The 12,011-nt window shown below is 34.6% G+C and overlaps 1 protein-coding gene across 1 annotated transcript in view; it reads left to right on the top strand.

Annotated features, from left to right (window-relative positions):
* Positions 1–12,011, top strand: part of LOC124364182 (collagen alpha-1(IV) chain) — a 98,121-nt gene that overhangs the window by 72,804 nt on the left and 13,306 nt on the right. The window contains exons 24-27 of the mRNA XM_046819467.1: positions 355–471; positions 1,271–1,513; positions 4,107–4,331; positions 6,870–7,030. Coding sequence (XP_046675423.1) covers positions 355–471; positions 1,271–1,513; positions 4,107–4,331; positions 6,870–7,030 — 746 coding nt within the window. The remainder of the gene's footprint in view (positions 1–354; positions 472–1,270; positions 1,514–4,106; positions 4,332–6,869; positions 7,031–12,011) is intronic.

The following is a 12,011-nucleotide window of genomic DNA, read 5'->3' as shown; positions in this document are numbered from 1 at the left end:
AGTGGAGAAAAGTTTATTTGGACTATTAATATTTTCAGGTCAAGGTTAAAATTAGGACGAATATTCAGCTTAAACAAATCACTTCATGAATTTTTTTAATAACATGAGATTTCCTAAAATAAATTTTAATGGTGATTTCAAAATAAAAATAGATCATTAAAATTTCCAAATATTAAATATCTTCTGTATTTAAGTATATTTTCTGCACAGTTCTAAATTTAGTATTATTTCATTCTTATACTTTGGCTTGTAAGCTATATTTTAGGTATGACAGCTCATTAACTTATAATATTTATTTTCATCTTTTGTCTAATTCTAAGACATGTTTATTTTGATTTTCTCTTGCTTGTATAGGTGATAAAGGTTTCCCAGGCTTGCCAGGCCCACCTCCGATAAAGGGTGAGAAGGGTCTGCCGGGTCTTATTTGCAAACATGGCAGAATTGGAGCACCTGGAATACCTGGACAAAAGGGTGAGTTCTCTTGAAATTTGTCATTGATCCTCCCCTGCATTTCACTCCGGATTGCCACTCCATTTTTGAAGTTTTTATAGCTTTGATTGTAAAGTTCATAAAAGTAAAAAATAAGGCAGATTATAACACGTTATGTATTTTCTTGTTCAATATAAAACTGGCTATACAGAGACAAATAATTTTGACTTACTTAACCTATCCAAAGCTGTATGTACACAAAAGAAACATATACTATACATACATATGTTTAGTTTTTAAAATTTTTAAAATTTTAGTTTTTTACCTTTTCGTGCATACAATTAATAGAGATCAATGGTGGACATCAAGATTTTGTAAAGTTTGAAACAACACTTTCACTTCACATTGGGTTCAACAGGTCAAAACTGAAATTTTTAAAGAAGTCTAGTTATACCTGGATTGCCAGTCAGCACTGCAATTTACTATAAAGGTATTTTATTATAGCTATTCTCCTTCTGTATAGACATAAATAGAGTATGGCTTGTCTGGATCATCCTCTATTTATAGTCAGTAATCAGAGAGGCTTAGTGTGGTTGAGTCGACTAGGAGGTCATCTCAGTCTCAACAAAGGTAAGAATCAAGGGTTATCATCATTGTTTTGTGAAAAATAAAATATCAGACTGTTTGGACAACCTAACTGTAAATTGAAATTTTCTTAGTCTATACCTACAGTAAAGATATGCATGAATAATTATAAATTTTCAATCAATTCAGACATTCACACATTATTAAAACTTCCAAAACTACATGATCTTATTCTACCAATAAATTGTGTCTCCAGGAGAACCAGGGTTCCCAGGATTACCTGGAAAGCAAGGTCCTGTGGGTCCTATAGGATCAGTTGGAGCACCTGGGGACAAGGGTGACAGAGGCTTCCCTGGCATTCCTGGCCCACCAGGACAAGATGGACCCCCGGGATTCCCTGGAAAGGACGGGTTGCCAGGATTCCAAGGACCTAAAGGAGATGCAGGCAGGCCAGCAGCAATTGGATCCCCAGGCGAGAAGGGAAACCAAGGGCCACCAGGTCAGCTTAAATCTGTTCCAGATTTAATTCATCATTGTTAATTTGTTTTATATTTTTTATTGTTGATGTACAAGGGCTATCCATAAAGTAGATTGTGTTTTAATATAAACAAAAAACAAAGTGCAAGAAAAAAATTGTATTATATACAATTGAAAGTGACACTAAAATACTATTTTTAACATTGTCACCATACAAATTTAGGTAATAAGTCCAAATAATTCCGGTATGGGTTCTAAATGGAAAGTAAACACTACTAAATTAAGAAATAAACTTTTAAACTAGTAGTAGTTACTCATTTTGTGATAAATTTGCAAAGTTTGCTATCTTACTTACAATATCTAATCAATCCGATCAAACTATTTCTATATCTCAGAACAAATAACGATAAAAATTCCGGGATTGTATTCAGTGCCAAAAATACTTTGAAATTGTGTATCACAACACTACTTTTACATTTAAATATTTGATCTAATTCAAATACGGTGGATTCAAAATGGCTGCCAAAAATATTATCTTAATCAAAATTAAGTATTTGCTACTCAAAGTCAAAGTCAAAATGTTCTTTATTCATATACATCAAGTACAGAGATAGTGTCAAAAATTAATAAACCTAATTGGTGGCATAAAACATTTAGAGTAGAATATTAATGTCCAAGATTGATCAGTAATAATCTGATGTCAATTTATGAAGAAATATGGACAAAAGTAGGGGTGGATATTTAAAACTCACCATGTATAAGAGGGTTTGTCAAATTTTATCAGGGCTGATTTTTCTACACATGCCGATTAGGTTATTGATCTCGTAGCAGTTTTTAAGCAGTTTGCTTGTATAATTTGGTATGAGGAAGTACAGACCGCAACTCTCTCAGGTCCTTTTACTATCAAAACAAGTCATAAGCGAGCAAGAATTAATCTCTCTGTAGAGCAGTGGATTATAATTAAGTTTTTGACTATAGGAGATCTGTACTCAATAACAATTTTGCAATGACAACAGGCACAGTTTGGAAAGAACACTTTATCAAGCTTGCTTGGTGTAAAAATATCTTCTGGAGAGTGTGAAAGTCAAGAATGAGAGCTATGACTGGACTGACGCACAAGTCTGACGCACTGGAAAATGTAACAAGACCAATATTTAAACTGCTAAATCTCATTGAAGAGAATCATTGCATAACTCTTTAACATCACTGAAAAACTGAATAGCAGTTTTGGAACTGTTATATAAATCGTAATAAAGGACTTGCAATTTCACAGTATCAGTTCAGTCTGAGTTCCATTTCTGTTGTTGGAACTGTTATATAGATCGTAATAAAGGACTTGCAATTTCACAGTATCAGTTCAGTCTGAGTTCCATTTCAGTTGTTGGAACTGTTATATAGATCGTAATAAAGGACTTGCAATTTCACAGTATCAGTTCAGTCTGAGTTCCATTTCCATTGTTGGAACTGTTATATAGATTGTAATAAAGGACTTGCAATTTCACAGTATCAGTTCAGTCTGAGTTCCATTTCTGTTGTTGGAACTGTTATATAGATCGTAATAAAGGACTCGCAATTTCACAGTATCAGTTCAGTCTGAGTTCCATTTCTGTTGTTGGAACTGTTATCACAAGCCATATTGGTTGGACACAAGCAACACTTCAACCTATTTTGCTTGAGGGTGAAGTCTTTTTATTCTCACCTGTGACAAAACTCGAGTGCTTCATTACACAAAGGAAAGAAAGTAGCAATTTGCTAGAAGTGTATTTTTCATTGCACAAACAATGCAAGGGCTCATGCAGGTGAAGTCACAAAGCAAACATTTGTAGCATTAGGGCAGAAAATGCTGGAACATCTATCTTACATACCAGACTTGTCAATTTAAATTTGTTTTATCTTAGAGAAGTACTTGGAAACAACTTTTTAAAATATAATTTAGTAGTTGGAGAATTTGTACTCGAATGTCTACAAGAATGATCAAATGTAGACATGCTCTTAATGTGATAAGGAAACTAGAACATGATGCCGTGAGACTAAATAAATAGTGTAAATTTAGCTAAGTTGGAATTAAGAAAATGAGTCTTATTTAAATTTGGTGTATCCTTGTATATGTTGGGACAAATTATGGTTTAAATTATAACAGACTTTTAGTATATTGTTACACATTACCATAAACCTTTATTCACTACAAATTATCGTTAATAAAATAATTTTTACACTTTTTTGCCAGTTTTCGTTGCTGCTAGTTTCTAGAATATTCTGGTTTAATACTGTAATAGTTGAATATTCACCTTAGTATAATACATACATAATAGAAAATATGTATTTTTTAATACTTTAAAATAATGATTTGTGTTTGGCTACCACAAGTGTTTTGAAAATCTTCTGAGTTATCTTCCAAATTTGTATTAATTTCGGATGTTTGGTTTTGACCTTTCACATATTCAGGTGACACATTCACTATATGCAGCAAGTACTAAAAGACTACAAAGTGGAAGTTAAGTAATATCTAATTTGCTTGCCTCAGCTATTTGTGTCAAGACCGTAATGAAAACTACTATAAACCGTTACAGTTCTCTTCATGTTTTCCTACCGATAGTGACTAACTATGCCTACAGGTCAAAAGGGAGCATCTGGCTATGACGGACAGAAAGGAGATCGGGGCATGGATGGGCTGCCTGGGTTCGTAGGACCTCCGGGCAAGATGGGTGAGCCAGGATCCCCAGGTCGGGACGGGGCTCCTGGATCTCCTGGCTTTAACGGCATCAAGGGTGACAAGGGTGAGCCTGGTTTCATCCCCCCACCTGGACAGAAGGGAGATAAGGGCATGCCCGGCCTTCCAGGTAATAATCTATCTTGAATAATTTCAACTTTCATCCCTTAACACAATCTTTTATACAAACAGTGCAACGTTTATTAAAATTGTTCCTTTCATATCTATTCACAACCAGAATATCGTCCATTACATTATTCATTCAATTAGGCTCAATGTTTGTTTGGATTTCATTGTTTCTAAACTACTTTTTTACATTAAAATCTATTATGTTTTGATTAATTTGTAATCAGTTTAAACTTATTATTTAAAATTATTAATTAGTCTTGAAATTGTGTATATTTTTTGTGCATTAATCAGGATTACAAGATTTTTTCAATAAATATATTAAATCCAATTTAGTCAATATTGTGTGTGTGTCTATTGCTCACTATTGTATATATAGTCTTACAGCCAACGATCTGTCAGCACATGTCAGTCTGTTGAGACAAGCTGTCTGTAGGAATTGTGCTTGTTTTTTTTACTTACAAACTTAGGTATCGGTGGAATCAAGAAGCAACAACCAACATGAAGATTTTACACTCAGATTATTGACGTGTTTCTGATAAAATCTTAGCCTTAATAGTTAATTTTTATAAATAAACGTGACAGCTCAGTTTATGTGACAAAATTATTTCTCTTTGCTGATGGCACTACAAGTTAAATTACATATGATAAGAAACTTGACCTATCTCAATAACTACAAGAAAAGATTAATATGATTTTTAATTGGCCTAAAGCTAAAAAAACTTTCCGTAAATATTCCACCAAAAAACATCCGTACTTAATTCTCACTGTATTATAAACTTTAGAGAACAAGCTGAAATAGGTTTTTGCAAAAATAAACTAACTTCCACAGAAAATTCTAAATTTTTTGGTTTTACTTTGGATGAAAATCTGAGATGGAAAATTCACATCAGAAAGTTAAATGGGAAAATTAAATCAGCATGCTATGCTATTAACTAGGGTAATTCACTATCTATTGAATAGGTTTTCAAAACTCAAAAGAGAGCAAACCCAATTCTAGGAAATTAAAAATTTAATCAATCATGTAAAAGGCCATTTTTAATCTTCAAATTTTGACAGTGACAGGTATTTATATAATGGAAGTTTTAACTGAAACTTATAGAAAAATACAATCCAACCCCTTTATCGCTCTCTCGTCATAACTACATAACACGTAATATTCATTCTCTATCTGTGCCTATACACAGAACAACTCATTTTAAAAATCTTTCTCTTATAATAGTCAGCATTTTTTAAATAAAGTACCTTTAGCATGGAGGAAGATTTTTACAGTAAAGGCTTTCAAAAAACTATTAAAGAATATATGTAATGCTTCAAACTGAAATTTATACTTTTGACGATTATTGTCTGACTTTACCAGAAAATAATTAAGCTCAAATATGTTTTAGCTATATGTTACTAGCGTTTTAGTTAGTGCTTAATTGTTATTTAGTATTTAGTGCTTTTATATCTTGACAAGCCTTATAACAGTGTAATGTTCTTTTGGGTTAATAAATCGTCACAGTTCATTTCATAGGCTAAAAATCGTTAAAAAAACTGAATAAAATTCTTGATTAACAAATTTTTTCTTCAAACCTGTCAACAAAATGTATTGTTACATTATACCCAAAAAGTTTTTCCTTTGGTTACATTACAATATAATATTTTTTCACTGTAGAAAAATATATAAAATGTATTTTAGTTAGCTTTTTATAGCCTTTAAACATCATATATTTCAAAAATCTTAAAAAATGAGATACACAGAATTTTTGTTCAGGCTTAAACTTCTATAAAAACTTGAACTTTAATTATGTTAAAATTATTTTTTTTAATTTTATTTGCATATTTTATTGCATTGCTGAAAAACACAAAAATCTAACAGTAAAAATTAGTTGAATGGTTATTATACAAATAATTCAAAATAGTTTAATTGATGGGCAAGAGATAATGCGAGACCAAAGTGACATTCAGCTTCAGTGTTGATGGAAACGTACAACCACATCATATCTTATCCTAAGTTTGTTTTGAATAGGTAATGTTATAAATTAACTGTAAAGTGTTGATTTATTCTCTTAGTCCTAACTAAAACCGGCAGAAAATTAAAATTGTATCACAGAATTATTGATGCTTGAGCAAAATATGAGAAAACCTTAATGTAATCCTAACTGGAAAACTCAGCTGAAAGTGATTTTTTACATCCATTAAAGTTTGCGTACCAGCCCTCAATATGTCCAGAATTTTTCAAATTCCAGTACATTCAGTCATTGCCCAATAATTTTCTTGATTTCCATGTTAGCAGTGAGACAAAGACAATTAAATTATTGCAAATTATAATAGTTTACATGGTACAGAAGTAAATCGGACTGGTAGATCACGTATGGCCAATGATCTGACAGATGTTCTGATGGGTGGGTACTCAAGTCATTGATGACGTACAATTCATGATATTGATGTCATCTTTTACATATAATAATCGTTCTTTTTAAATTTGTGTTTGTTCATTATAAATTATTATTTGTTTCCTGAGATAATTCCTGGATTAATTGGACACTTTTTCTGACAGGAATCCAAGGTCCACAGGGACCAATGGGTCGAGAAGGACCCCCAGGAATAGATGGAATGAAGGGTGATAGGGGACTGCCAGGACCAGCAGGAATTCCAGGTGCACTTGGGCCACCGGGTGCAAGGGGAGATCCTGGATTTGATGGAAGACCAGGATTGATAGTGAGTATGCATAAAATATTTTATATATGAGGACTTCAGGAATAATTTAATCTAAATGGTACTGTTCAATTTTAATTTATATTATTCTTGAATTGAAACCCTGATATCTAGACAGATCAGTCATCTTTAAGTTTTTAATAAACTACAACATTTTCCTAGGAGCTAAAGATCTCACTGCAGTAAGTTTAAGAATTACCCTTGCACCCCAGAATTTCAACATTTGCGGTTAGTGATGTGCCGCTCCTGGACATCCATAGGGTTGCCCAGATATAAGTGACACATCAGCTTTTGCTGTGCCCAGTGGTAGGTTCAACTGGAAGGTATAAACCAGCCAGAAGTGATCCCTGTGTTGTATTTCAGCCCCACGTTGGTGGCGTCATTTGATGTAAGTCCCTCTTTGGCAGCGTCATTTGATGAGTGTCAAATTTGATGAAGGCCCCTCGGTTGCTGCGCCAATTGATGTGTGTCAGATTTGAAGTGATGTCAATTTGATGAGAGTGGCAGATTATAACGCCAATTTGCTGTGTGTCACCCCCACGTTGGTTGCGATAATTTGCTGAAAGTCAGTTCTTTAGAGTTATTGACTCACCATGTAGTTGTACGCCTCTTGTCACCAGTGGGACGTTGTTGAACCATGTTGCTCACATCATGGTATCGGTCGCCATCTTGCCCAATGATAGCTGTATTCCCTCGGTATTACTCAAAAATTATTAGATTTGAACGTCTCTGGTGTTATCACCAGAGACAAGTCTGTGTGTATGTCAGGGTTCCAAAATATGTTAAGTAATGATTACAAAATTTAACATCATTCCACACTTTTTATAAAAGGGATATTTAAAGAAAGTCAAACGAAGTGACCACGAGATTAATTTATTAAATGTCACACTCTCAACACATTATAATTTCACTCACCTTGCAGTGCTTTGATAATTTTAAAAGTCTAAACAATATCCCATCCTTGATTAAATTTCAATATACTTTACAACAGATCATTACTATCCCAGGAGAACTAACACAACCTCCTTGCTTCGAGTCTGGTGAAAGAAGGGCGAATCTCCGTATAAAACGACGGATACCGACTCAAAACAATACTCATCCCTTCTCTCGTTCAAATCAGCGTCTTTACGAATAAATATAATTTGATTCTTTTTTTATAATTGTTGAAATTTATTACGTTTACTATAATTAATCAATTTAAGTATTTCTATTTTCTTTTTATTATTTTTTCAAAGCTTTTTATTTAAATTTTTAGCAACATGTGCTTTATGACGTCATCAATATACAAGTCATTCATACCACAATTGGCTTTTCTGCGTAATTCTATTTAATGTTTTTGTAAAACACGAATTTTGGTTATGTTTACTTCATTTTAATTAATCAAATCTTTTCCCGAATAAAGTTCAATAAATTTCTTCATTATTAAATAAATCTCAATTCCGACAACATGTGATTCACTGATGTCACAGTCTGCCGATTCATTGACGTCACAGTCTGCCAATTCTCCGCGAATATTCAAATGTCGTAATTTGACCTGTTACACCTGCTGGGTTTTATGGAGGTGTTAGTTGCGGGCAATGTCCAGTCAGTAAATTAGAGAATTATCTGATGTATGGTCTTCCGAGTCCAAGAATTACTTTTCTGTCAGAAGAAGTCTCTGAAAGCTTTTACTTATCTCAGACCTGGGAGGTTATTCCAGTAGAGAGAAGTTTCTACTGCTACCCGTCTATGTCTCAGAATTTTTATCTTGAAATTGCCAAGCCACAGAACATTTCAGTCCAATCAGATGTGACAGCTTTAACTCTTGCAAACTAATCTGGTGTCTCATTCTCTGCAACCCCGGCATTTCTGACACCCACATCAGCGTCACTCTATTCCATATTGCTAGAGCTCTACGTAACAGTAGATAATTCCAGGCCAACTTACACATAAAGGTGCAGCTGTTGAGAGACCTCAGTGAAGTTTGACTGTCTGATAGGATGTAGATCTTAGTCCCCTTTGGTTTCCTTGATGATAGATTGACTCAGGTACAGATGTATGCAAGCATTTCTGCATGATGATGGTCAAGAAGTAATCCAGAGTCTTTGAGTGCCGGAAGTTTGGTCCCCTAACACCCAAGCCCACTCTGCTCCTGGGAAAGGATGATTAAACAGAACTGTTTCAGCTTAGTGTCCAAATAAAGGTATGAGCATTTGCAAATAGTTGAGATTATTGATTATGCATTTATGCCCAGCCAATAACTTGTCCTCATTGCTTTCATCCCTTAAATCAGTCCTGCAAACACTGTAAGTGATGGGGAGACTTACAAGGTTTCAAGAGCTGTTGTTGGTTTGGAGCACATGTTTCCACTGAGGCATAGGCAAGCTAGATACTAATGCCATGGTGTGATATTGCTGCCTTCTGCTCCACCTTTGGACACCAAACATGAAAACTATAGTTGATCATTGGCCTAATGATGGTCTTGTAAAACTAGACAACCAACTTAGGCTTCATATGCCCAGATTCTGCTACAGAACTGTCAGCTACGTGAAGAGCATGATGCAGTAGCAACTTCTAATCAAACTTTTAATCAAGTACAATGTCCAGACATTTCATGTCATTCTAGAAGGTGGCAGTAGTGCCTCCCAGAAACTTCCTCAATCGTGCAAAGGGAACTATAGTGGTTTTGGAGGGGTTGACACATTCTTCTGCCAGATGTTATTTTTTATTACCTTTCTCTTGATAGAACAATGCACACCAAATATTGATTGGTTACTTTAGTCTCTCTACTGGCATTGGCACTGGTATCTGGGATGGCCTTGTGCGCTCTCCTCCTCGTCTTTGGGATGGCCTTGTGAGCTCCTCGTTGTCTTTGGGATGGCCTTGTGCACTCTCTTCCTCGTCTTTGGGATGGTCTCGTGAGTTCTCCTCTTTGTCTGTGGGATGGCCTTGTGAGCTCTCCTCCTCGTCTTTGGACAGCTTCTGAGCAACAAGCTCAATGGCTCACCGATCAACTGGGATCTCGTGGTCCCTGTCGCTGTCTAGAAGCTGGTGGGTGAGCCACAGATGTCGACTACCAATAGCCTCTCTAGCAACACACCTCTGACATCATCTTCTTTCAATATTAACAGGATATCCATGTAACTCCAATTCTGTATTCATCCTTTTAAACTCTCACCTTATTTTGGACATTTCTTCTAATATGAGTGTATAGATTTTGAAGATCTTTTGCTGCCCCAAGTTGATTACACAATTTTGATAAAGATGAATAGTTAATTGTGTAGATGTAGGAATGTTAGACAGTTAATTGTGACTAATAGAGTGAAGCCCAAATAATAATTTTGTAATACCTCAGACTGACTTAATGATGGAATTATTAATATGGTATGTACGAGTAAGATGTGATATATTATGTATGTAGCAGTTGTAATCACTAAATATACGTATGTTGTAATTATATGTTGTATGTAGCAGTTGTAATTATAATTGCTAAATACTGCAAAAGTAAAATTAACCCATTTGTATTACAATACAACCAAAGACGTCATCGTTATTAACACTGATACCATACGTCAACCCAACCTACGATTGTGATGAAACTACAGAACACTGCAGTATAGAACACATGTCACAAGCACCTCTCCTACTCAATACTGAGCAAAACACATGAAGAATTGGTGAGAATCCAATTCATCTGATAGGAATAACTGATTTACAGTATTTGAAACTCAAGTCAAGAAAAGAAAAAAATACAATACTTTGAGGTCTAACACATTGAAACCAAAGTTACTAGAGGATTATTTGAAGTCTAAAAAACATTTCTCTTGGGAATAAGTAATAAACAAGGCGTGACCAAAAATAACCAGACTGATTTTATAATTAGGCTACAGTGTGGGACTTAAGGTCAAATAACATACTGCAGTCACATGATATGTTCTCTCTCCATTTCTGCCAGCTGGGCACCTGCTGAATACTAGAACCCCGTTTTTGTTCACCCCATGTATTAGCTGCTCACTCAAAAAATGCTTTGAAAGGCCCAAGAATTAATGTGAAGTTTTAATTAAACTTGAGCATTCCACAACAGAGTATATTCTTGTTAAAACAAATATATGGTGCTGAATGTTTGTCATGTTCTCAAGCTGTTTTACACTTTAACCCTTTAACCGTCATGCTCGAGATATGCTGTGCAACTGTAGTTTTGTGAACCACGCCGAGTATACTCGTTTTCATAATACAGCTGCTTTATTTTTGTTGTATCAGCTGTTATACTGTGTTACTTGGTGTTCTATTATGTTAGAAGTGTTTAGAAGAATGCTGTGAGATGTTTGTTAACATTGTTAATTGTTTACTCTATTCATTAAACTTTAAGTAACATTTCTATTTAACGTCTTATGTAAAAAAACTTCTAAAAATGGGAAGAAATACTTGGTACTAGGGGGTCTTAGTGATTAACTAAGCCCAGCACTCAGGTGTCGCTGGGAATCCAGGAACAAGGCAGTTAAAGTAAAGGTTTAAGTGATTCAAACTGCTCGAATGTAAAAGTCAAAACTCAAAGCAATAATAATTCTTTACATTCATGTTATTCTCCATTTAATTGGATTTCGGAAGAGCAAGCAATAAATAAGGACTATTATCTTGAAGTTTTATCTATGTTCTTTGAATGAGTAAGATGAAAGCGACCTGAGTAGTGGAAAACAAATCAATGTTTTTTTTCACCAGGACAAGGCCCGGCCCTTACTGCATTGGTCGTCAAGTCGTTTTTGGCTGAAACATTATCCTACTCAGCAGATCTTGATCCCTGCAACTTCCTGAAAACGAAATGGACACTAAAAGGAACAAATTTGAAGCCATGAAATTGCCGTGAAATTTGAAGCCGTGGTCCTCTTCTAAGAACATATTCATTGGAGACAATGAATATATTCTTAGAAGAGGACCCATTATTTTGACTTTTAAATGGAGGGAAGTACCTGTAGTGACAATGTTGTGGAGGAGTATAATCCAAATT

The sequence above is a fragment of the Homalodisca vitripennis genome, chromosome 6, assembly GCF_021130785.1.
Source record: "Homalodisca vitripennis isolate AUS2020 chromosome 6, UT_GWSS_2.1, whole genome shotgun sequence".
Classification (NCBI taxonomy): domain Eukaryota; kingdom Metazoa; phylum Arthropoda; class Insecta; order Hemiptera; family Cicadellidae; genus Homalodisca; species Homalodisca vitripennis.
The sequence above is the reverse complement of the archived record's forward strand: the minus strand, read 5'-3'. Positions and strand labels throughout refer to the sequence as shown.